We start from the raw sequence: 26,836 nt of genomic DNA, 5'->3' as shown, positions 1-26,836 counted from the left end.
GAGGGCAGCAATAGCTATACAGCTGTTATACCCACTGATTTCATTTCCAAAATTAAAAAAAAAACCACACATTGGTTTGTATTCACACTTCAGTTTGTGTATGGTTGTGTGATTCTAATTCATGAACAAAACTTTCCAAAACATAAATGTGCAGTGTCTGATGTGACTACAGTGTGACACACTGAGAGTGTTGCCATAGACATGGAAGGAAGATGATTAGGTTTTGCTGGTGACCATGGACTAATTTTGGAAAGAAGACAGAAGCAGTCAACATACATCACACACAGGCTTAATCCTCATCTGAGCTTTCCCACATACTTGCTGCTGGAAAATAAAAAGTAGTTAAGGAACTAACTTTTTTTTTTTTTTAATATCCCACTTAGCTGCATTTTGAGTATGGGTGAATTAAGATTACTTTTCTGTCCTTTTCCCACTGCCATTCTTTAAGACTTGCTATTGCAACCGTATGATGAGCAGATGCAAACAGCCCTGCTGTCCTGCTTTGCACAGAGACGTCAGGGAGAGGATGGCCGAGATAAACCAGAGCCAGCTGTCAAACACGTCCTCACATCTGTCCCATCCGGAGGTGGCTCTTGGCTTCAGAGGCACCATAGCCAGGTTGGGTGCTGTCATTTCATGGAAGCAAGCTGAGAAGGGACTATTGGTTCTGCTGCTTGACAGCAACCAATGTTAAAATAAATGCTATTAAATGCTGAATAGTGTTTAATTTAACACTGAATTAAAGCATTAAATAATTAAATCAGGCATAAAAAAATGAGGAAAAAATGACCCATTTAGGAAAACCTTTAAAAGTCTTCATTCATGTATCATGTGGTCTTGCAGCAATTACTCTAGAGAGTTTCTAAAGGCCTGGTGAGGTGTCTGCCACCAGGAAGGACAAGGGTTTGGCCTTATTGCAGCTCAGTTCTCAGGTGTGCATGCAGCAGACATGCTGTCAGTAACATCCAGCTTTCCCACCCCTCACTTTTGGGTTGTTCCTAAACTTTTTTCAGGATCTTTCTTCAAAAGAGCACTTCCTGAAATGCCTTCTTATATTAATGTAGGCATGAATTTCTGGGGGAAATGTGTTACTAAGATCCTCTTCAGCAGTCTTTGAGACAATTTTGTGCGATATGATGAGTAACATGCAAAGATCTTGATGGAAACAATATAGGAAAATGAGGAAACAGAGTGACTGTAAGTGCCCTATTGCTATGATGTTTGCACACTTGTGTGGCTCAGATCACAGACCCCTGCAGCCTTCAGGAAATATACATGTTTCTAGTGCATGAGAAACAAAAAAAGAAATGGAGCAATAAGGTGACTTTTAGAAGAGAGACTTATATGGGACTAGACAGTGACAAAAATTGTGCCTGTTATTCTAAGGGCTATGTGAATACAGGCATTGCAAATTCTTATCTGATTTGCAGGTTTTTATGTTTTTTAAAATTGCAAGAGTATTGTAAAACAATAAAGTGTCCTGGGAAATGCACTGCCAGAAGAGGGTAAACAAAAACACATACAAGTGCCCTCTTAGGCGCAGGATTTGCATTTTCTTAGCAGAACAAACTCTCTGCCTTGGCTCTCTGTGCTCTCACTGAAGTGGAGGTCATGGCTAGTGACAACTGGGAGCTGTTCCTGGAGTCTCTCTTGCCTTTTTAGGTTATGAGGGTCTCTGTGTGTTTAGGATAAATATGATTGACAGCTCCACTCCGGCCCCAATTAGCACCCTATAATTTATTAGCTTCTGCTTTCAGATTATGCGCTAACTTCACAAATATTTCAACCACGGAAACAGCAGCTATCAAGTGTCTCTTTCCTGATCCAGCTCCCTGTGACTGCACTTAAATACACAGACGGAGCTGTGCAGGTCTGTCAAGAGAGAATAATCATTTGTGTCTGTGTGCAAGTGGGGCTGTTGCAGCTCTTTGGGACTCTGCTTGTGGAAAAAAAAGAATCCCTGGCTCTGCTGGGCCAGGGGTTCAGAGCTGGTTTCTGCTACCAGGGAGCAGGACTGGAGGGCAAGGTGCTGGCTTTTTTTGGTCCAGTTTTGTTTCTTGTACAAGTACTGACACTTTAAACACATGCAAGCAGTACTGATGAGAAGGCCTGTGTCCCTCCTACTGCTGCCCCTTTGCTTCTCATGGGGCTGGGTGGGTAGGTGTGTGAGGGGAGAGGCTGCCTGAGGCAGGGCAGCTGTGGATGGAGGTTGGGGAATGGAGCCCGTGGTTGGGGAGAGGAGAAGCGAAGAAGACGAAAGACAGAGGTGTGGGTGCTGAGCCCGGAGGCATTGTGCCAGGTGGGGCGTGGAGGGGCTGCACCTGGCAGGCTTGGGCAGGAGGAGGGGGCATGCACCTCTCCGAGGCAATGTGGTCGTGGGTGTAGGCACAGCTTTCATGGGGTGTCCCTGCCTGGGGAGGCAGCAGAAGGTGTGCTGCAAAATGGCTCCTTCTGTGTGGTTAGAGACGGACAGGAAAGGTAGGACCTTTCTGGTCCGAGCTGCTTGTCAGTGCAGTCGGGTTAGAGAACAGGCTAACTGTGGTGGAACTAAAGGAACGGATCACTTCCCAAGGCTGTATCCTCAAAGCTTAAGGGCTGATAAAAATAAGGCTTTTTCTTTTTCTTTCTTTCTTTTTCTTTCACCTTTTTCTTTTTTTCCTTTTTTCTTTATTTTCCTTTTTCTTTTCTTTTTCCTTTTTCTTTTTCTTTTTTTTCCTTTTCCTTTTTCTTTTTTCTTTTTTTTCTTTCCTTTTCTTTTTCATTTCTATTTTTTTTCATTTTTATATTTTTTCTTTTTCTTTTTCTTTTTCTTTTTCTTTTTCTTTTTCTTTTTCTTTTTCTTTCTTTTTTCTTTCCTTTTTCCATTTTCTTTCATTTTTCTTTTATTCCCTTTTCTTTTTCTCTTTTTTTCTTCTTTCTTTTTCCTTTCTTTTTTTCTTTTCTCTTTCATTTTTCTTTTTTTCTTCTTTCTCTTTTTCTTTTCTTTTTTCTTCCTTTTTTTTCCCTCTTTCTTGTTCTATTTTTTTTCCTTTTTCTTGCACTACCTTCTGCAGAATTGCCTAACCTGCAAAACAAGTACCTCACTCCTCCAAATAATCACACCACAAGTCTCTCTCCTTCCCCTGCTGCAACTGCTCCTCTGGGTGGCAGGCCAGGGAAGCCAGCCAGGACACCACAATCCCCCAGAGGAGCTGACTCGCCTTTCTGTAACCAAAAGGGCATCTTAATTACAACCCTTGCCCAGAAAAAGATGCACGGGAACTGCCAGTCAGAGGCCCCTGCTGCATCTAAAGGCACCCGTAGCATTTTCCTCCCTTCTAGGAAGGGACCAACCTTTAAGCCCTTGCTACGGCTTGTCACGAACCTAAATAGGACTTCAAAGGTAAAGCGAGAAGGGATGACTTCTGACCCAAGGAGGAGACAGGGCAGATACATTTCCCTGGAGACGGGCAGTGCACAATCCAAGGGAGGCACAGAGGGGTTTTCAGACTTTCTCCTCCCCTTCTGCTCCCCTGGGGGCTCCAGTGGGAAACCCAGTGGGACAGGCGGCAGGAAGGGAGGAACATTTACCCTAAAGTGAGCTGACATGAGGCTGCTAATGCAGGGACACATATATTTGTCTCTAAGGAGCCCTGCACTGCCTTCTTGCAACTGCAGCTATTCCACAGGGAGACCCTTGGTAAAATACAGTGGAGACTGTGGCCACAAATACCACGTCCCATCCCCACTTTCCCCGACAAAACTTCACCGTCAACCTTTGCATTCACTAAAGAGTTTTGCTCTGTGCTGCGCTCAGTTTCAGTTATTTTCAGAGCAGGGATGAAATGTCTGCAGCAAACATGCCGGAGCTCACTCTGCACGCTGACACTCAGCGGCCGAGCAGATTCACCTCTGTGCCTGCTTCGGTGCCAACCTGCTGCCACCCCAGGCCCTTCACCTCCTGCCCTGGCGTCTGCATGGAGGGGCCATGAGTGGTGTTTGTTTGTTAGGGCATAGCTGGAGAGCAGCAAACGGTGCTAACCTGTGTGCCATGCTCACAGGAAGGGCACCTGAAGGGTCTGCTCCTCAGGCTGCAGGACCGGGACCGACAGCCCTGCTCTTCTGGTGTGGGATCAGCATGCAGCATATAAGACAAATGTAACATATAAGAAGCAAATGTTTTGCATTTACAGATTTCTTGCACACTTTCTGGATTAAGCAATTATGCTGTGATGCGAAGAGGAATAACACAGATTTATGAAATGGCACTGAGGTTATTGCATGAGGAGCCTCCCCTCCCTTGTGCCAGGCAGCCTGAAGCACAGGATGAAGTTCCTCCTCTAGCAACATGAGCTGCAGCCCCAGTTCTGCAAAGTCTCACTCCCAAACCTAAAGGTGGGAGCTGTGAGCAGCCCCCACAGTCAGGATAACCCACAGAGCCAAGCTCTGCAAGGCTTAACCAAAACAGGGCACATACACCTCCAGACTGCAGCGTGTCTGGAGTAGGAGCACTTTAAAAAGGTGGTTTGCACAGCACCTAAGGCCATAAGCCACAATCCTGACTTTGGTGTTTGGATGTTTCCATGATATGACAATAAAAAAGTACTTGGAGAACAAATATCAATAGCAATATTCATGTATTCATTGCATAAATCCTCATGCTTGAAAACGGTCAAAATCAAAATAAATTGTAAATGCCTATGAAGTAAACGAGTGTTTTTTATTTACAAAAATGCTTCCAAATGTATTTGGGCTGTATTCCCCAGTCATCCTCATTAGGAGGAGAGAGAGAAAATGAAAAAGAAAAAAAAAAAAAAGAAATTGCACTGAAGCACAAGCAATGCTAGAGCCCAATTAATCTGCCTTCTTTCTTGATAGAAGCCTCAGAATACTTTTGGTTTAACCGGTACTATAAAGCCTGTAGTCCTTTGCTCACCCTTTACAGCTTGTCTGGCATCTTGCTGACTGGGGACTGAGGACGAAATGCCTGTGAGTAAGTCTGGTTGAAGTGACCATGGCAAGTCACCTCCTGCCTTTTGCCCAGCTCTGACTGGGGATGCTCTGCACACTTTGTATTTCAAAGCCCCTCCTTGCCAGCTTCTCACAATATTTGCTCACACTGCTTTATTATTTTCTTGCTCTTAACATTCCTGTTCTTTCCCATAAATTATTTCTCTCAGTTATTGCTGAGCTGGAACCTAGGAGAAGCAAGCTCTGGTTATTCAACACTTTGCCACCTTACACCAGGTGTTGGAAGGTGAAAACCCTCAGAACAGTACAAAAGTCCATTTTCTAATGCTGCTTCTCCTGGTGAGAGGACTGTCCTCTCACACACACTGAAATTTATCAGCCTCCAAAGACATTACATTAAGAAAAAAAATGGAACAAAACAAAATGCCGTAGTGTTGGGATCAGATACTTTGCATGTAAAAACATCAGCTTTTAAGTATAGGGGGAAATCGCCACTTTTGCACTGTTTCATTAGCCATTCATCACTCTATAATAGCATTTTAACTTACCAGTTCAAAATAACCATGCTGATTGTTACAGTCCTTTCTTCTATTGGTTTTGTGAAGAAGCACCTCTTATTACGGGGTGCCACCTTTGCTTTAACCCACCTTAAAAATACACTGTACACTAAAATGTAGTGTTGCCACAGTCTTGCTTTTTTATCTTTTGTATTTATCACCATATTTTTTTACTCATTAACAAAATATTTTCAACTACCAATATCTCTATTTAGCTTTAATGCGAAGTAATAAAATAACTCACTTCATCCACACTACAGGTATTTTTCCTATTTCATCCTGAAGTTTCTAGTCTGCCTCATTTCTCTTTCTTAGTTTTAATTCTTCATAAAAGCACACAGGGTGAAAGAAGGAGATACCTTTAATGCAGCTTTCCTACCGTTAAATAGATATCTTATTCCCTCTTTCAAAACAAAACAAAACAAAACAGCTATTAAAGTGACAAAATGACAGCAACAAGTAGACAAAGGGAAATGTTAAACCCAGACCTATTGTTCATCATGGGCCTTTCCTTAAAATTGTTGGGTTGAGGGCAAGCAGTTTTTCATATCCTTCCCCCCTTCTTTAAGAGGGTTTAGCTTTCATCATAAAAAGGTTTCTTGTAAAAAAAGAGAAAAAAAAAAAGAAAGAAAACAAACAACTGTTACGTATCCAATGCAAATGCCAAACTCTGAGAAGTGCCACCTTGGTTTTTGTATTTCTGGAGTTTGAACAGTTGTCCACAGAACAGCTGCATTTCTGCAAGCCCAAGGCAGGTGGCCCAAGCTAGACGCTTGCCACTCATAACCACAAAGCTGAAAAATCTGACCAGTTCCTTGGTAGTCCGAAAATGTTCATGCGTTCCAGTTTCTTCTCCTTTTACTTTTCTATAATGTAAAGTAAAAATCCAGTTCAAAACTGCTAAATAGATTTTCCCATGTTGCATTCGAGAAATAATCTTCACTGCCATGAAAAAATATTCACACCACTAAAAAAAAAAACAACACAATTTCCTCTGTCCCCTGTAAGAAGGCCAGTGGTTTTGCATCACTGTCCATGACGTCATTTGACTCTTTTAAAGCAGTCCAACTGCAGTTCAGGGAGTGGAGTTTGGTTAAATAGAAGTTCATAGTCTTTGGCTCTCCTCTCTCAATAGAAGAGTTTTCCTCTCCAAAATAAGTCTAAAGGACTGTCCTTGCAATGCCAGGTCGCCTTAAGTCCCGTTGTCTTTCCCCGAGCTGCAGGGCCACGGTGGGCTTGGAAAAGGGCAAGGGGGGTCTGGGAGGCTTTGAGTCAGCTCGTCAGCTCAGAAGGGATCCACCACAGAAGGAGTAACGTCGAGCTGCAAACCAAGACCAGAAGCTGTTACAAACTGACCCGACTTCAGCTCCAAATGCCACCATGCCTAAGAGGCAGAGATCTAGAGGGGAGAGCCAGGGGAGGAAGAGTGAAGGACAGCTCTAAAACCAGTACAGATCCTTGCTTTTGTCCTGAGGCTGCAAACCTGAGAACGGAGAGAAGAAAAAAAAGGGAAGAAAAATAGGAACAGGCATTTAAGGACAGAGAAAGACAAACTTCATTTCTGCCACACGAGATCGGAGGCTCAGCCTAAAGCACGGGCTCCTAAAGCAGGGCTGGAAGGAAACAGTGAGGTGAGAAGAGCATGGGCTGCACCAGAGGCAGGCACGCATCCCTGTTGAACCTGAAGCAAGGATGCCGTACGGAGCCATTTGTGGCTGCGGTCACCAAATTGCAGCGAGAGCTGGCTTTCCTCGCCTCTGCTGCCACTGGCTGAGGAGCAGTCACTGCTGGCTACATGTCTGTCACCTCTTTGACATGGCTGCAGACCTTACGTCCAGGCACCTGACCAGACAGATGCCTGACACCAGCCTCACTGGCCACGGCAATAACCGTTGCCCTTTTTCTTTTGTTATTATTTTTGCTGGGCAAATGTAATTGTACTTTTCAAAGACTGGGAGAAAAAAATAAGTAGCTGTGGTTGTTTATAAACCTACTGTACTTTACAGAGCCATGCAGCTGCCTGCACACCTGCTCCATGGCAGGAGCCCAGCGATGGCCCTCGGGGCTCCACCCTGCTGGCAGCCCTTGCAAGGCCAGGGCAAGAGGGCTCCAAAGCAAGAAGGGCACACGGGCCAGAGCCAGGAGGTCCCAACCCCGATTTGTTTCCCCTTAGGGCCCCACCATGTTGGGTCCTCCCCTTCTACCAGCTTCATGGGGGTGGCCCTGAGCTGGGGGGACCCAAAGGGGCCGGGGGCTGCTCTTCACCTGGGTCCACATTGAGGCCAAGGCTCTGCGCCATGTCCCCTGCTGCGCTGGGGAAGGGTGCCGGTGTTGTCCAAGTGGCAGCAGCGCCTGCCTCGGCCTTGCCCAGGTCGCAGGGGGGGCTGACCGGCGTGGGCACGGTGGCGGGCGTGAGGCGGTGGGGGCGGACGGAGGCGGTGGGCACCAGCAGCGAGCCATAGCGGGGGTCGAAGTGGGGGCCGTAGACCTCATGCACGGCAGCGGGGCGAGGGTAGGCGGTGCTCTGCGTCCCGAGGTAGGGGTGGTGGTGGTGGTGGTGGTGGTGGTGATGGGCATGGTGCCAGGCCTCAGGGCCGCCCTGGTGCAGGTGGCCGTGCAGGGAGGCCGGCGCGTAGGGGTCGGCGGTGGCGGCAAAGGGTAGCTCGCTGTGGGCGGCGGCGGCCAGGGGGCTGCTGAGGGTGGCGGGGACCGAGGCGGGCTGATAGGTGCTGTTCCAGAAGGACGGGGGGAAGCTGCGCTGGCTCATCGGGAAGGAGCCGTCTGGGTGCGGAAGAGAAGAGAGGAAAGGGAGGTGAGCACCCAGCAAGCCCTCCCACTGCCTTTATCCCCCAGAGCACTGCTGAACACAAGGAGACACTTTACATGAGAACAGATTCCTCTCCAGCCACACATCCAACACGCCTAGCCCAGGGATGATCCATGAAAATGAAGCGATTTGCTCCAGGTTTCTTATAGTAGCTGCTTAAGGAAAAGCCTGTTACCTAAGGCAAGGTAAATATCTATCCCTCAGTAGTGGAAACTGAGTCAGAGCTATTGTGCACCACAATAAGTTCCAGGGATGGATTTCTCTTGTTTGTTCATTTGTTTGTTTTGTCCTAATCTCCCTGTGAAAGCATTTATGCCCAACACCTTGGAGGATGCCCTGACCCTGACAGGAAAGCCATTGCTTCCTCGGTGAGGTTTCAGAGCGGACAGCAACAGTGTGAGATGTGACTATGTGCCAGCTTAAAGTTTTGAAACATCTGGGGGCAATTTTGCCATCTATTGCATTGGGCTTATGCCTGTTTATTGGATATACCACTAACATATCTGGGAAGCATTCTGCAGGTCTTTAGGGATTGGCAGGGTGAAGGACAAGGACCCTGCATTTTCCTTGCTCAGTAAGACGTGTGAGGTGGAATAGTGGTTGCTAACAGAGTACAGAGATAGGTGCTACGCATGATTGATCGGGAATGCAGAGTGTTGCTGAAACAAATGAAAATGTGCCCTTAATCCACATTTTCCGGGGAGGTAAATTAGCTCAGAGCCCTGGCATTACTCAGGAGAAAGGGAAGCAGTTCATGATGGACCAGGAAATCTCCCTGCTTTCAGCACCGCATACCTTCCACCCATGAAATACTTCAACTAGCGTTTCAGTCTTAGAAGCCACCAATGAGAATTTCATGGACAGACTGGGAAATTAGCTCTCAGCTGTGCAGCTGGCCTGGCGATGGGGGTCCCGGAAAGCAGCGCCCATGGACAGGTTATTCCCTGCCACATCGGGTACCCCATGAGCCCGTCTGGGGTAAAACAAGACATGGCTATGGAGGATCTGTGTAATTTGGGGTCCTTGCCACTGACGAGTGCAATGACACACATTGGGCGATACATGGGGTCGTGCATCGTCCAGTTTGCAGCGGTGGGAACCTGCTGAGCTCCTTCCCGTGGCCACTTGTCCTTCTGCTCCCATCTCCACTCCCCACCTCACCAAACCCAAAGCTGTGGTGACCGAGCCGGGTCCCGCAGCCCTCCAGCCCCGCACCCCGCACCCGCACGCCCCGCACCGCGCTCACCCCGCCAGGAGCCGGCGTTCCTCGCCTTGGCGCTGCCGAGGGAGAAGCTGCTGGGCTGGCTGAGGGCCCGGCTGAAGTGCTCGTCCACCACGGCGCTGATGTCTCCCTGGAAGTAGGTGAAGAGCACGCAGCGGGAGCTGATGTACTCGGCCTCGGGGGGTCGCTCCTTCTCGGGGCTGCAGTCCTCCTCCTTGATGCTGGCGGCGGCGTGGCCGGAGAAGGAGCTGCTGGTACTGGCGCTGCTGCCGCTCTCCGGGGCTTCTTGCATTTTGGAGTAAAAGGCGAGTTTCTGGAGGAAGGGGGGAGGCAGGGAGGGAGAAGCGAGACGGTCACGCCGTGCAGAGCTCCGAGGTGCCCGAGGCTCGGCGCTCCCTCCGCGCTCCCGCAAAAGGATGCAAAGGGTTGCAAAAGGATGCAAAAGGTGGCAGAAGGATGCAAAAGCACGAAGAAACCCTCCCGCACAGGAAGGGAAATACCGAGGGGGCGAAAGGCGGCGGCGGTGCCGGCAGCGGGGGGAGGCGAGCGGCGCCGGGCTGCACACCGAGTGCACGGCGGAGAGGAGGAAGCGGAAAAGAAAAGAAAAAAAAAAACAAACCAAACCAACAAACACAAAAACCACAAATAAACAACCCAACGCCGGCAGCCTCAAACACTTTTCAGGGCAAAAAGCACCGCCTCGGCCGGCGAGAAGCCTCAGGTATTTCCTACGAGCTTCCACTGCTCCTGCTAGGTTCCGCCGGGGGAAGCAAGCCGCAGGCGCTGGGAAGTTTGCTGGGTGTTCCCCGTGCCCTCTGCACCCGCCTCAAAGCGCCCGCAGCCGCTGGGACTTTCTTAGAAATAAGCGAGGGGGCGCGGAGCCCCTTCTCTTCCCGGCCGCTGCGGGTCGGGAGAAGCAGCACCGGGGCCGGGGGGAGGCAGGGAGGGAAGGAGGGAGCCCCGGGCTGAGCCCCGCGGGGTATTTCATAGCTGAACCATGGCTCGAAATCCGGCTGAGAGTCACGTCGTGACCGCCGCCTTTCCACTTGGCTGCCGGCTCGGCCATTGAGGTAATAATCATCCCCCTAAATAATGTCACCCGTGCGCGGACGGGCCCGGGGGGGGGGGAGGCAAGGTGGGGGAAGACATCATTTGCTATTTGTAACAGGTATTCCGGCCCCGCTGCCAGCTGCCCGAGGTGCCACCCGGGTGGCCACGCCGTGGGGACGAGGAGCTGGGCCGGGGGCTGCCGCCAGCCCGGGGCGCTTCTGCCTCCTCCGCTCCCCTTTTTCGTTTGCAGGGAAATTCCGCCTTCCGGCTTTGGCAGGACTAAGGGGCAGGAAGAAAAAAAAAATAAAAAAATAAAAAAAAAACAAACCCACACCCCACGAGCAAACGAGTGGAAGCGCCGTGCAGCAGGTGCAGCCCGGGGGGAAGGAGCGCGCACCCCGATGCGACGAGGCCGCCGCGCACGGGGGCTGCAGATGCCACCAAACGTCCCCTCGGCCCCCCCAGGGCACCCGCCTGTCCCTCGGGGGCCGGAGCATCCCCGGCGGCACCGCAGCCTCGGCTCCCGTCGGGGCCTCGGCTCCCGCCCCGGCCTCCCGGCGCTGCCTCCGCTTCCCGAGGGAAAGTCCCGCAAGCGGGGGCGCGCTGCGGGGTGCCGGGGGCAGCTCGGGCAGCGCTCCCCCGCCGGGCCCTGCGCGGGCCCCCCGTAAAGCTGGAAAATGACTGTACCCCCCTCCAGCCGCGCTCGGATGGAGCCCGTGCAGGCAAAGGGAAAAAAATAATAAATTTAAAAAAAACCCTAAAAAGCCATCGCGGGGTTCAGGTCGCGCTCCCGCTCCCGGGGCGCCCCGCCGGGGTACGTACCGCGCCGAGCCCCGCACCGAGGTGGGATGCGGCTCTGCTCCGCTCACCATCGCAGGCTGCCGGAGCTTCTCCCCCACCCTGTCCCCTCCCCTTCTCCTTTTCCCTTTTTCCTTTTGGTGAGGCCCCAGACGGCCATCCTCCCGCCGACACCCCTCCCACCCTGCAGCCCGCACGTACCTGGGGATAGGGGCTGTAGGCTGCCGCGAAGTACGCCTGGGGCGGCCCGTACACTTGGTACATAACATCCAGGCAGCTCATGGCTGGCCGCGGCCGAAATTTCGTTTTTTGCTCTGCAAAGCGGAGCTGTGCTCGGCAGGACGGAGGGAGGATCCGGGGGGTTAAGAGGCACCGCTCCTCGGTGGGAGGAGTGAGGGGGGACGAGCTGCCCCCCCCCCCCCCCCCCCCCCCCGCCCTGCCTCCCCCCGCCGCGCGGCTCCCTCCCGGCTCCCAAAACCGCCCGCAACCGCGCCGGGGGGCTTCGGCCCCGGGGCAGGGGCGGGGGGAGCCGGGCAGGACCCCCGGCAGCATTTTTGCTGTCGCTCCGGGGGGGGGTTTCTCCGTTCTCCCTCCCTGCCCATGCAGCCGCCAAGCTGGGGCGAACGGGGAGCGAGGGGGTCTCTGGCACTGCCCGGCTAGGGGGGGACGTGGGTGAAGCCCCCCAAGCCCCCAGGGGAGCAACGTGAGCCTCAAAACTCTGCCCTGGAGCTGCGGGAATTCCCAGGTCTGGCCGAGCAAGGTGGGAAAAAGTTGCTTCTGGAGGAGGAACCTCCCCAAAAACGTCGCGGGAGCGAGGATGCTTTCTGAACGGAAACCCAAGCGACGCCGCGGTTCGCGTGGAACGAGCAAATCCTGGTGCAGGTAAGCGGGGTTTGCTCCCCGGCTGCCCGCTGGGAGCCCCCCGGGAGCAGGCAGGTGGCCGTACCCTCACCCGCGATGCCCAGGAGGGAGAGCGGCTCCTAAGGCAGCGCCGTGAGTCCTCAGCTCAGCAGCAGCCCTTTCAGACTGCCGGCTTCTTCATACCTTCTATATTATTTTTAAGCATTTGTACTAAAGCCGAAAATAAAGGAAAAGTGAAAGAATATCACTTAATTTTCAAATGCTGATTATTAACAAAAATCATGGGGAAGAAAAAGCTGAAATGAATGAACGCTTTGGATTTTGAAGACCTGGAATTCTTTAACTGAATTTTAGCAGGAAATCCTCATAATTAAAAAGGTTAGCATTTGTCTCTGTTTTGTTGCTCAGAAAAACTAATCTTATGTTTCAAATTTCAGGAATTGTTCTGAATGCCCATCCTTTGCCAAAAATCATATTTCAGTGCCTAACGAGCATATTTTTTTCTTAACTGGGGGCAAGGTTTTAAATTCATATTTAAAACATTTGTTTCTCCCTCTTCTAGTTTGGTAAATTTGTTTTCTGTATGGAAACATGACCTGCAACTCCATGGCTGCATGGTTCAGCCCCGGCACCACTCCTTCCTCCGTCACACCAAATTTTGTGCCAGTGGCTGAGATGAGAACAAGGGGAGGAACTGTCAGTATCCAGCCTTAAAAAGGAAGCGTATCTCACACTCTATCATTTTGTTTCTCCTGAGCAGAAAGCAAACAGGCACCGTGGAGGGAAGGGCTCACTCTGTGGTGGGCATCCAAAGGACTGTGGCCAGCGAGGGAGCACCCCTCGCTCCTTGCGGCCGGAGGCTGCGGGACTTCACCAGGGCCCTGGGATCTCGTTTCTGCTGCCCCTGCTCCCAGGGGTCGGGGGTCTGGCAGCTCCCCCATCACCGGGTGATCTGCGCCTGTTTCGAAGGCAACAGCACTCTGGGTGGCAGTCCGAAAAGGGTGCCCATTTCTCAGGAGGTGAGTACACCTTGGACATGCCATCCCAAAACACCGCATATTTCCCTGCTGTCTGCACAAGCGCTTCTCCAATGGCTTTGTGCAACACTGGGGTGACACCTGGCATGTGTCATGGTGGAGCACATGCTTCGTATGAAGGAAAAAGCCAAAGCAACACGAGACTGGGTGCTGTGATGTGGCAGAGAGCCTAGGTTGTGTCCCCTGGAGAACCTCTCCAGGGCTGAATTTAGTGGTTTTACCTCACACACGAGTATGTGTTACAGGAATTAGGTCTGATGTGGCTTGGTGTGAATGCAGTTTCTTTTACAAACAGTCATTTGACAGTGAAACTGCCTAATGTAAGACATGACCAAACTGTAGAGCCTTAAGGCAGAGCAATGTAAGCATTCATAGCAGAGTGCTGGCATTGTTTTGCCTTGTCAGTGCACTCTCTGAAGTCGGTCCCAATATAAGAAATTATCGTGGAAACCACGGGTCAGAACTATATTCACTAATGATCTCACTACATATGTACAATTATATGTAAATATCTTTTCTTGGTCCCAACCAAAGAACCAGAAAAGTGGGTTGCATCACATAAGAAATAACAAAACCTTGGAAAAAAAGCAGCTGAGATATCTTACAGAGAAAATTATGACAGCGATGAAGGGAAGAAAACGTTTAGGAAAGACATGGGTTAGAGTTGGCTGTGTACACTTAAAACATTTGCATGGGCCTCATCCTATGTTCATATACCCATAGTGTTTCACAACAGCACCACAAGGAAAGTTGCATCGTGCCTTGGAAAACATTCCTATAATGTGATTCAAAGTTACCTTCTCATTATGCTGTAACCTTACACAAAATAAGAATTGTGTGTTACAATGAAGGTCTGGACAACCAAACAACCCATCCAACAAGGCGTTAACACTCAGAGAGACCAGGACAAAAAAACAATGGAAATATGGTAGGACTGACTGCCTATGCTGTTCACCTGCCCTGGATGTCCTACATCCAGCACCAGTGTGTCCACCCTCTGCACGCAGGTTTGGTCAGCCAACCTCATGTCTGATCCAAGGCTGAAACATTTATTAGCCAGAAAGCACTGTTCAGGTTTTGAATCTGGCCACTTGGATAATTCATGCTGTTGATGCCATCCTCTTTCAGAAGTTCAGGGAAACTTCTGCTGACTCCAGAAAGGCACGCTGTCCTTACTGGGAGATATCTCAAGCTGGATGGAGAATGCAGCCCTTGCTTTAGCAGTTTGTCACTGTGCTTAACAGCCTTCAGTGTTTCCCACTTCCAGTTTGAGCGGATCTGGCTTCAGCTTCCAGCTGTTGGTTCATGTAATGCCTTACTGCACTTAGCTAAAGAGTCCTTTCATACATAATATTTTATGAAACTTATTTTATTCCACACTATATATTTTTTTCCCTGCCAAAAGAGACAGATGCAGCTCCTTAATTTTCTGTGGCAATATCTCTAGTCATTAGAGAGATTTTTACCTTTTTTTTTTTTTTTGCTTGAACCCTGTTCAATTTTTTAATATTTAAAAAATATTCACACAAGAACTTGTTACTGTTCTAATAACTCTCTTGCCAGAGGTATACACAAAATATCTTCTTAGCAACTTCTGTTTATTTTTGAAGATTACCTTCCCCCCCCCCCCAAAAAAAAAAAAAAAAAAGAGATTTAAAGACAAGGAACTCACACTGACCTGCTTTCCCACTGTGGGCACTACACATTTTCAAAATCACTATTATGAGTTTGTGAAAATTATGGGATGTTTTGTGGTGTGTAGCAGATAGCACGAGGCTATTTTTGATGTTTCTTCTGAGCTCTTACGTAGCTGACTGAGATTATAAGCAACCAACTCAAAGCTTTGGTGATGCCATGCGATCAGATGACACCTGCTCATGATGCCTTTGGAGTCATTCTTTCCAGGACCCTTTCCACAGCCTGCCTACTGTGTTCCTAGATGTGCAACACTGTTAGTGGCTCCATTCATTTGCTGTTTGCCTGAAAGTGCCAGTAGGCTTATCAGCAGACTCAGGTCTTTCCCATTTCCCATTCCATTTGCTGGCATTCTTGCCACTATGTTACCTCCAAAATTTATTGGTGAGACTCTATATCAAATTCCAAGTTATCAATGATCATCCCAAATAGTTTACAATCTAATATGAATGATCCTACATAATAAAGATTTTCTGTTGACTCCAGTTTTATGCGTTTTTTGTCCATTTGCCATGTGATTTGTTTTTTGTGTAGCATCTCCTTTGTGAGATGGTAACTCCAGTTTCAGTAGGTTTCCTATTTCTGTGTTCTTATTTTATTCTCAAATGTCATGAAATGAAGGATTCATACTTAACTTAAAGTATCCAACTTTGGATGTGCTACTTGTGGGTTTGCAATGGTGAAATTTGGCTGAAATGAATTAAGATCGATAACCCTGTTCTTTCTGGTCTTTGTAGTCTCTGTGCTCAGTCTCCCTGAAAGCTTTTTGTTTCTTTTTAGGACTCGGCAACTGTTACCATGGTTTTCTCAGGGATGTTTCTGAGGTGCAGTCTCTGGGTCTGCACGGATGAAGAAGACTTCAGGCTCAGGAGCTGCTAGTTTGGTAGCATTCATGGGTGCTGAATTCATGAAACTTAACGACAAAAATCAGTATGGTAAAATAGAATGAGGGCACATATCACTGACTTCCTTGTCTCATTCACTGCCCCGTGGGACCCAGTTTTGTTTTATATTTTATTTTCAATCTCAAAGACATTTTATAGTTAATTTTGATCTTCCTTTGAAGGAGTGCTTTTTTTTTTTCTTTTTCCTATTTATTTTTCCTTTCCTGTGGCTCTATGAATTAACTGCTAGCTGCTAATTAACCACATGCACAGCTACTATTTGGTGCCGTATGTGACACTGTGCCCGCTCAGTGACGGGCCCTGCAGCAGCTGGACCGTGTGCGGTGATTTTTCCTCAATGATGTATTTAGAGGGGAGCTGCAGCCCCGGTGCGGGTGCAGCATCTGGTGCGTGTCACTCACTGCTCCTGCCCAATCCTTGCCGTGCGCGCTGGCTCGCAGGCCAGGGCATCACCTGTCTCTCCTCTACTGATTGTGGCAGATGAAGAGATCATTATGCAGGGTTGGAAGGGGAACCTAGAGCTGTCATGAGGGAATAGATTAACATGTGTGGGAACACACTGAACCCATTGAACGGGCTGGCTTTTGCAGTATTAAAGCTCATGGAAGTTTTTTTCATGATCAATACAGGAATAGGCTTGGTTTGGTCCTCAGAGGCAGAGCTAGCAGCTTTTGTGATGCTTGTGTCACAGGGCATTTGGAACTGAGCTGAATCTCTGTGCACTTCTGCTCTGCAGGCACTGAATCACCAGAGCCACCAAGCTACCACATCAGGCTTGTTCCAAGAAGTGTTCCCCAAGACACTCTACATATTATTTTGTATTTATATAGAGAATATAGAATACATATTTCCTCAGCTGTGCTCAGGACAAAGAGGCAATAGCAGGCAAAATGTGCCTTAAAATCATCTCCAAGCACAAAATAGTTTTTTTCTGTTTTGTTTTGCATGTTCTTATTGGCATGAAGTAAAAGTAGAAACAGGTTGTGTCTGAGCTGCGTAGAAGTTACCTAAGCACTAGATTTATTAATATAACATAAGCAGTCAGCTCTTGAAGTAAATGTGACATGTAGCTCTTCTACAATATCCAGGCTCAGTGAGTTTGATGGTGCACAGTCATACTTTTGTGTGCTTTGTTTTGAAACAAAAACAAAACACAAGTCTTGTAACATGAAAATCTCAGTTCCTATAAATGTTTTCATTTTAGAAGTGTTCTTCCTTCCAGTATTGTAGATAATATTTCAGACAGGGAGATAGGTGGCAGAGAAAGACCGCAGCTTGAGAGAGGAAGTGGCTCAATGCAAGAAAATGACAGGATTAGCAGATTTTTAGTAGAGTACAATCTGGTAAAGTATATGCTTTTTTTGTCTGTCCTGACTTTTGTATAACAGTGACAGCACATATCTAGAATGGGAAAAAGAAAGACACATTTTCTTCCACTCTCAAGTCTCTCAGGAGTGGAAACTTCTACTGCTCAGAGTGGGCAATATTATATCATACTGGAGGTGCTCACTGGTTCACTTCAGCTTTCTTCAATGTGTATTTGGCTAAGTCTTGAGAAAATGCTACTAGAAAATGTTAACTATAAATTTTAAATAAATTAAAGGCAAAAATAAGTAAAAGGAAAATTCACAGCAAAATACTGGAGGTGGAGCCATGGTACAGGGAATTGTGTTCTCATCTCCTGGAGTTGCCCCAGACAATGTAGCTCCTGGCTTCAGTGCAGATAGGTGTGATTTCAGAGGCTGGAAAATATCCTGACTTTCTGAAACTGAGCAGAGCCCACACTTAAAAATGTTTATGGTCATACTTAATAGAGAGCTTAGTCCTAATGTTTGCAAAAGCCAACCTAATCGTTAGAGGTAAAGTTGGAAAAACAAACAAGAAAGAGAGAGAAATACAGTAAGAAAGGAAGAAAGGAAGGTATTGCCACTGCCAATATGCACCCAATCCATGTGTGGGAGGATGGGACAAAATAAAATGTCATTTGATTTTCTTAATAACATCTGTCTATTGTAGCCCAACCTACTGGAAACTAGTGCATATATAATGATATTGTAGCCCAGCTGGAAAGTCAGCTATGCTTTCATATTTGTATTGATGTAGATTTAGCTCACTTAATACAGAAGAATAAGAACATAGTATGCATATGCATTATTTGTAATTAATAAAGTTGTCTCAGAATTTATTGAAGATATGTAACTCATCCCCCGTGTCCCTGCTTGTACACAAAAATGCTAGAATAGGGATGAAATTATGAAAACCCATGCCATAAACACACTATCAAAAGGAAATCTTAATATGCATACCAGGGTTCACGTGTTGGGACCTTCAGACACGATGGCTGTACATTTTCAGGATGGATCTCTTCTCATGCTGAGGTAGGCACTTCCCTGAACTGCAAAGTGTTTTACATGTACATATAAATCGGCCAGCAGTCTGGTAGATGGGGTAAGATCAGTTTAGAGAAACTAAGCCATTTCATACTCCTCCCATATTTATGCTTCCTTCTGAAGTCATCCAAGGATGACTTGCATGCATTAAAGTACTTCTGGTGTATGGAGTGAAATTTATGGAGAGAGCATCGTAACAAACTAAGTTTTTGAAATGCAGGTCCAGTTTATAGATCAAGCCGATTTATGATTTTTAGACTAGATAATAAAGAATGCAAGCTCTGCTGGAGTTCTGTATTGCTGGTAAGAGCTGTGCACACAGGGTAACAGATACTTGGAGCTGCTGTCTCACAAGAAGTGAATAGTCAGAGCTTTGCTTAGGCTCAGAACTTGCCATTACTTTTTGAATAGTGGTTTGCAGAAATTGATTTTAACTCACAGAGTTCACTGTCCAGGTGGGAGAATGGTGTATTGTAGAGGATAGCATGAGTGCTGAAGAGCTGGCCAAACCCGGAGTGGAAGGGAAAGGCAGCGCAAAACTTTTTGTGTGTCCCTGGCTGTTGAAATAATACAACTGCCGCACTAGATAAACTGGCTTGCCCTTCATTAAGGCACCGCTTTTGTTATATTGCCTATTGCTGGTCACAGGGGACAATTTTACAATTATCAGTCCGTGTGGCCCTTGTCCTGATGTGCCCCTCTATTCCAGACCTGGCATTACTGCTGGAGCTGCTCTGCAGTGCAGGGATGCCCTCACGTGCCTCTCTAGGGCAGCTGGTAGCAGAAGAAGCAGGGGCTGAGGGGGATTTCCAGGGAAATCAGAAACAGGCAGGCAAAAGTTGGTGGGGAAAGTCTGCCATCAGCTCCACACTTGAGAGGAAGAGCAGGAGCCCCGGGAATCTCCAGCTCCTTCCTCTCCCACACACCCTGTGCTGCGTCCCAGTCTCCTGCACAGCCGAGGACAGAAGCATGTCTTTCAGTATGCCGTGTCTTTCCAGCATGTGTGTGCCAAGCCATACTTCAGTCTCTCGCCTTCCAGCACCATGCAAACTCCACAGTCCTCGCATTCCCGCAGCACGGGACACCCTGCTCCTGCCCCTTGCAGTACAGAGCACAGCTTGCTGCCGTGCCCCAGGGGAAACCCAACGCAGATTAACGGGTGCCGTGCTCTTTTCCAGGTGAGCATCCCCTCATGCTCTCCACTGGAGTTTCAGAAGTTGGCTGCATGTCCTTTTTCATGTAACATTTGTGCATTGCCCTGACAGAGTGTTGGAAGGCAGCCACCCCATAAAAATAGGGTAGTGTTCATCTATTCAGCCTTCTGCAGTTTGCCCTATCCAGGGACTTTTTCTGAAGCTCTCTGAAAAACTCACGTTCTTCCTAGCAGCATCCCAAAAGTGACTCCCCCACGACACTGTTCTGTGTGCTTCTGTTATTTGAGAAAAGCAAGATGACTCCTGCTCTATGAATCGTATCAGTGTTAATCTCCTAAATCAGTGATGCTGCCTCACAGCTTTTACATAGATGAGAGAAACCTGGCACAAGGGTAAAATGAACTTTCCAAAGGGTATTCAGGGCATCCTGAGACTGCATGTTTTCATCCAAGTAGTTGTAAGTGCTTTGGTCAGAACTGTGCTTTCTTCTGCATCTGGGCGAGCTCACGGTGCAATATTGACTCTACACACAAGAAACACTAAGGACAAAAAATATTCTATCATTCTCATTAACTTAGTAGAAATTCAGCTATTTCTAAGCCAACACATTTTTTTTTCCTTCAAATATGTTTCTCTGTATCCACCAGCTTTTTCTTTCTACTCATTATTTATCCTAAAACCTAAATCAATTACGAATTTCTTTGTCCATACAAAGAATCAATCCTTTTGCTTTACAGAAAGAATAATAGATATTTAAAATATATATGAAAATATGCACAAAAAAATATGCAGTGACTTACACACTGAAGAGCCCCAAATGTTTTGGAAGTTGTAGTTTACACGTCTGCTAGACTGAACCCACTGAGATTATTTATCTACCTATGTATCTTCCTACCTTCCTACATATCTACCTTTCTACAGATCTATCTACCTACCTACCTAATAGCTTATTATACAAATTTCTTAAAATGATCAAATACCTAGGTAGAGGCAATTTGAAAGGGATTTCATGGAAAGGGAAGTCTCACCTCCTAATACCTAGAAGCCAGGCCTTCAGATCTAAAAGGCATGACAGGGGAACTGCTAAACTCATGGTTGGAAAAAGCACTTTGGCTTCCCAGGGCGTATATATTTAGTGAATATCATATATATTATTTGTATATATGAAATACAATATGAACTACAGCTGATCACCATTCAGTTCTGTATTTAGTGTTGTATTTGATAGTTTTTACAGAGCTTTCCATGATGCTGTTGCTGTCTCGTGCTTGCCATGCTGTCATGGGGGGAGCTTTCCCTATATGCCCTGCTCCTCCACCAGAGTCATCCTGTCCACCCATTTTGCTGAAGTCAGCTGAAGCTGCAGCCCCTGGAGATCCCAGTATGGTTCCATCAATTTCTGTTGTGAGATCTTGCTGCGCGCGTGCCTTCATTAGGCACCCTTCACTTCTGCAGACCTGGTTTGGATTGGGACATTTTCCTAGAAACCTGCATCCTCATATCAACACTGCCAGTGTAAGCAGCATTCCCCATGGGAATGGCCAGCTGGCTTTTACAACCTCCCTTGACACCTTGTTCTGTAAACCTCAGGGCAGGTCTTGTTGATGTGTGAAAAATGCTCCTGACAGCCTGCTCCCACCTGCACTGGGGTTTCCAGCTCCACAGGCTTGCTGACCCAGAGGGAAAAACAGTTGGAAAAACAAGAAAATGGTTTGCTATAGGTGGCACCTCTAGCAAAGGGAAAAGAAAAGGTGTGGAGGAAGACAAGAAGTTTTCAGAAGTGCACTAAATGAGCATTCATGCTATGGACTAACAGCAATTGCAGTAGGACTAAGCCTGCAGAAACACTTCTTGCATACACAGATCTTTCCCCAAACTGTTTTCTTGGTTAACTTACATGCACTGGCAGCTTTCCACTGAGCTTACAAATAATACATGCACATTTAGCTTTACTGGTTAAATGATGTTTGCGACTACTCAGAGTGATGCACCACTGCTACAGCAGCCACTTGGGACGTGCTCTCAGATAAATATATTCTGGCATAATATGATAAATGGACAATGAGTAGAATCATTCATTATGAATAAGAAAGTAACAGTAGTTAAAAAGTCTCTGCGTGTATACCTATACAAATATACATGAACACATACACACATATTTTAAATATATATTATATATACTTATATAAAGTATATATACACACATTTTTTTGCATTCTCTGGCAACCATAATGAAAGTCTGGAGATGAGAATTGTCAGCAACCAATGAATTGTTCATTAAAAACTGCCAAAAACTGGGAGAATTACATTAAAAAAATTAAAAAAATTAAAGGTAAAACCTGTTATTTGGTTGAAGAACAGGCTCAACATAAAGCACATGGCCAGGCAAGTAACTGATGTTTCTCTGAAACCAGAAGATGCCAGAAACATTTATTTCCTGGAGGACATGGAAAGAAGCCGTTCCCAGAGCCCCTTCGCAGGTGACTCCTTCCTCCTCCTGCAGGAGCTCTCAGGCTGCTGCTGCTCCTTCACCATGTACCACAGGTTTATAAATGGTGACTGGAGATGTTGGACAAGCCTACGGGAAGAAGAAAGGGAACAGTGTTCATGTTCATAGCCGTGTTTGATGTAATAGTAACAATTGCCCATACTTTGGAGGAAAGCTGGTCTCTGTTTTCCACAAATCAAATCAAATATCCACATCACAAAAAATGCACTCTCAAGCCCACTGTGAATTGTCAGTGTTATTTCAAAATCCAAGGACACCAGGGCTGGGAATATAAATAGCTTCATTAATATTCTGGACTCTAAAATGTTCTTAAACTACCTTGATAAAATTTTGTTTCACTTCCCCTAGTTTTTGTTTACTTCTAGAGCAGGTTGAAACGTTCCAATTTCTCCCTGGGACCAATTTATGAACAAATAGGAAAATACTGAGCAAACAGGGAAATATTTTTGAAAAAAATAATTCCTTTTCATTTAACCTCTGGAAAAAATTTTCACTGGCAAAAAAATCACCTAGGCTACATTATGTGTCTTACTGAGTGAAGCTCTCAGAAAGTTCACATTGCATATGGCATGTCTTGTAAACATCATATTTAATCTAAAATGAATTAAGGCAGGCTTGGGGCATGGTTAGGAAAATGGGATTTATTAGTAAAGGGATAATTTAGAATAAATGCAGTAGAAGCTCACCAGATTATAAATATAGTTCTAAGCCATTTCCCCTTTCCACACTCTGTTGGATCTGCCCTTTTACCTCTCTTTGCATGAACAGACCCCCATTGCAAAATAGGTCAACTGGGCAGTAGGGCACTGCATAGGATGCGCCACAGAGAACTAGTTGCTAAGCTTGCTGGAGAGAATATGTTTGCATTATAACTTCTCACGACCTTTGGTAGCACTCCTGATTTGATTTCAAGTACTTCTCATGGTAGGAAAATCACCACCTCCAAAGAATAACTACATATTTGCAAATCTTCCAGGCACAAAGAAGTCTTTGGTTGGGTAAAGGATGTGTTCCAACAAACTATCGCAGCATCTCCAAGTACTTGTGTGTCAGCTAATCCCATTAGATTTGGCTGTGCAATGGAGAAAGACCTACCGAGGATGGACAGGGTGTACACAATGTGGACCATAATCAGGCCTTGTTACATGTTTTGGAGAACCTGAGGACAATAGGATTTCTGCTTTATTACTAGCTTTATCAAATGACAGGTGTAAAATAATTGTTATCCGAAAACCTCACATGATGGCTAAGTTTGGGAGGTATTGAGAACCAAACACTTTTGACTTTATGCTCTGTTTTTGCTACTGGGAGTGTTAATTTAATTCTAGATACCATCCGATGGTTTATAAACTCCTGGTTCTGTCAGTCTGAATCCACACATCAAGCAGAAAACAATCTGGTGGCACTGGATTTACCCTGAGTGAGAAGAATCTCATCCACTGACTCCCAAAAGACTAAGAGAAACTTTAAAGAGAAATGCTTAAAGCAAGATATAAAAATAGGGATCTCTGTAAAATCTTCTTTTAAAGATGGTCTTGTATACATTGGTTTCATGTTATATAATGGCATGTCAGACATGCTCTGCCTCCATCCGATGGCTGAGCCCTTTTCACTCAACACAGTACAGAGCACACACAATCCTGAACTGGTAACAACTCCATACTTCGCATGGACAACATATTTTGGAAGACATTGAGAGACTGGATTCAAAACAAATATAGAGAAAATAAGAAAGACGTAATGTGTAAAGGAGTATTTCACGCACATCCAAATTATGCCTGGATGAAATATTCTGTGAGAAAAATAGCACCGTGCAGGGAGAAGGGAAAGCACAGTTGAGTGGGGTGGACAAAGAGCCAGCTCAGACGAGCCTGGCTGAACAGCGGTTACTGGGCTGTAAAAAATGGACATGGCAAATGTACTGCATTTACTTAAGGCCCCATGAACCTCCAGGGAAAAGAGAGCATTCACAGAGTGGCTCCACTGACAGTGAAAAAGTTTCATTATTATTAGTCATATGCTGAGGATGTCAAGGAATTTTAAGGCCGCACTCTTTGCATTTTTAGAGGTTATTAATGAAATAGCATAGCAAGGTGAATTACATTAAAATATTTTTCTAACCATTCCAGAAATCTGGGTCCAAGTTGGCATAGGGCTGGCAAGTGGTGAACTTTTGACCGAAGCTCGGATTGCCGGGAGACACATCCTCCTTGTTAGTTTCGGGTGACAGTTCACTGTACTAGAGACATCCACTTGTGTGTAAAGAGGCAAGTGGGGGAGGAAGATTTAGCGCTGCATTTTCACAGGGGCAAGAAATTCCATCCAGCTCAAATGTGTTTTGGCCCACTGCCCGGCTCCTTGTCAAACACATGACCATCACTCGGCTTCCTATTTCTGGCCCGAATCTGGATCCTGGGGATAAGCGAGCCCCATTAGTGGTTAAAATTAGGCAGCCGAGCTGTGACAACACATGCTGACTCTCCAACGGAGGGTAGACATATTTAAAAACCAAAAAAGAGTGAGACGCCCGAAGATTTAATGTCAGCGCCGTGTGTAATTCATCAGTTTGGGCTCCTGTAATGGATATAGCAGCTGATCTACCTTATGGAGAAGACTTAAGAAGTCTCTTCTGGCTTCCTCTGACCAAAGACATCCTATAATGATTGTTAAGACGAGATTATGCCATTATTTTTTTCATGGTAGAAATGCATCACCTTGGCTTCTGTCCTGATTTAGTCATATGATGGACAAATTCTCCTGACCTGAGAATGAAGAACCCGGACACCTGGTTTCTACAAAGCTGTACATTAACTGGGAAAGACTATTTTAAATTGAAACAGCAGCAGACCAGCTGGTTAGAAAGTAGACATTTTGGGTTGCTTGGTAATCAGAAGTTTTCATTTACCAAAATAAATGAGCCAAACTCTTTGTGCATGTATGGACTATTTTCTTGGATGCAGCACTAGGATGGCTATTACACTTGTATCCTCTTGTATCACACTTACCTCCATCCACTTGGCCAGTGACTCTGGCCATGGCAGCCCATTTGGCAAGGTCCCACACAGCTCTCTAGGCTTTATCATACTTCCACAGCCCAAAATGCCCTTATTTCATGAAATTATCTGTCCTTGAAATCCTTTCCTAAGCCTTTTCTGTATGTTGAGGTGTATCTGAGAAATTGGCTAGGGAATATCAGGCTGGGTGAGTTGGCTATTGTAGTGGTTGGTGTTTTATTTAATTACAGAACTTTAAGAAGTGAACACACTTTTCCACATAGGCTCTGCACCCTTTCTCATCACCACTAACCTCTGTGTTACCAACTCATGATTCTGAACTGAGAAGTCTGATGGTGATGTGAAGATCAAACTGATCTGATCTGTTGCGCAATGAGCCCTTGCATTGCACAGCCACCTGCTCAAGTCAGTCTTCTCAACCTTATGACAGTTCAAAGCCTTTTGAAAATGGAAGTGAATTTATATATCCTTCTGTCCCCTTTCCTTGTAAGCTTTTAGACCTTGTAATTGTCTCCACTGCACTGTGGTCTCTGCCAGTTGTGCTGGTGAGGAGGAGCACCAGAACTGCTCCAAGCACTCCTGGCTAGAAGTGGTTTGCTGTACCTAGACATCAGGCACATAGCCTGGGCTGTATGGCATGCCCCTCTGCAAGGACAGACATCCTCTCACAAAGCAAATAGGGTCAGAGAGAGCTTTCTGGGTTATTTGTGAGATGGGAATGGGGAATGCTCCATCTGATTCTGCTGGTGGCATAAAGAAACAACTAACTAGCCCACAAGGTGCCTAAACATGTGTTAAAAACAAGGCTTGGGTTTTACACTGAGAAAAATGGGGTAGGTAACACAGGCTGGAGCAGCACATTTGTTGTAGAAAACTCCACTAAGGAGACAGCCTGAGGTACATTGTTCTAACGGAAATCTCCAAGAGTTTTTCAGTTATAGCACAGAGCAAGACACTTGTATTTAATAAGAAATACACTTACTAAGCAAAAGAGCAGTAAGAAATGTGCCTGATATGCTTTTGCAAATGTCTGCCATTATTAACAGTCTGGTATTTTAAATGCTTCCAGTCTAATGAAAGCTTTGAAGCCAAAGGAAATACAACTGATACTTGTGGGCTGATTACTCTTTGTGTAATGCAATTGTGTAAGCAATGCCACAAAGGCAGAGAAATTCCAGGTGCTGACTCAGGTGTGACAAAGCGTGCTAGCTACCCTTTGGATAGGAAGAGGCCAAGGCAGATCCATGTCAGACACCTTGGCACAATGTTCCTGGCCTTCCCTTTGGCTCAGGGTGCAGTGTGGAGCAGCTGCCCTGGAGCTGGCCCTGAGCAGGCTCCACGTCTGCACATAGCACAGTGCCCATGCTAACTAAGCCCACACAGACCTAGATGGGGGGACCACAGAATGAACCTCAACCCTCAACCCCAAGGCAGTAATTTAGGCTTTTTGATTATATGGGATGTTCCAGCCTGCTGCTGCCTGGCACAGTGGAGAGCTGGTTGTGTCTGTTGGCATCTGAGTTTTGCAGTCATGGGGCATGCATGCAAGTATGCATATGTGGATGTTTTAACATGCTGCCACTGCAGTTGGGTTAATAAATATGGGGCAGGCAAAAAATGGCACATGGTATTGGTTACTGTTTGGACAGAAACTAGTTAAAGGATAACTAGTGGTTCAGATCTGGTGCAACAAACTCCCCCCTTTCCTTTCTCTCTTGAGTGCTCTTTGCCCTCTACTAGCAGGGTCTCAACTGGTTTTTCTGCTGTGATCAGGAGTCCACTGTGCCTGCCCCACAATATGCCAGCGAATTCCTCTTGCTCACAGGGTGCCAGCAGCTGCCACTCAAGAGAGATGATCAAGAAAATT

General features: G+C 46.5%; 1 protein-coding gene across 1 annotated transcript; it reads right to left on the bottom strand.

Annotated features, from left to right (window-relative positions):
- Window positions 1-6,787: 6,787 nt before the first annotated feature.
- Window positions 6,788-11,686, bottom strand: VGLL2 (vestigial like family member 2). The gene is made up of 3 exons (XM_035538921.1): window positions 11,606-11,686; window positions 9,581-9,869; window positions 6,788-6,828 (listed from the first exon to the last, which is right to left on the bottom strand). The coding sequence occupies exons 1-3, from the start codon at window positions 11,684-11,686 to the stop codon at window positions 6,788-6,790; spliced, it is 411 nt and encodes a 136-aa protein (XP_035394814.1).
- Between the last annotated feature and the right edge of the window lie 15,150 nt (window positions 11,687-26,836).

The sequence above is a fragment of the Cygnus atratus genome, chromosome 3, assembly GCF_013377495.2.
Source record: "Cygnus atratus isolate AKBS03 ecotype Queensland, Australia chromosome 3, CAtr_DNAZoo_HiC_assembly, whole genome shotgun sequence".
Lineage (NCBI taxonomy): Eukaryota > Metazoa > Chordata > Aves > Anseriformes > Anatidae > Cygnus > Cygnus atratus.
The sequence above is the reverse complement of the archived record's forward strand: the minus strand, read 5'-3'. Positions and strand labels throughout refer to the sequence as shown.

Bases quoted from the DNA above. Each gene is read 5' to 3' on its own strand.
- VGLL2 (XM_035538921.1), bottom strand. From the start codon at position 11,686: ATGAGCTGCCTGGATGTTATGTACCAAGTGTACGGGCCGCCCCAGGCG. The intron at 9,870-11,605 runs GTACGTGCGGGC...CCCTTCCTCCAG, and splicing joins CCTACAGCCCCTATCCCCAG to AAACTCGCCTTTTACTCCAA. The intron at 6,829-9,580 runs GTGAGCGCGGTG...CTTGGTTTGCAG, and splicing joins GAACGCCGGCTCCTGGCGGG to CTCGACGTTACTCCTTCTGT.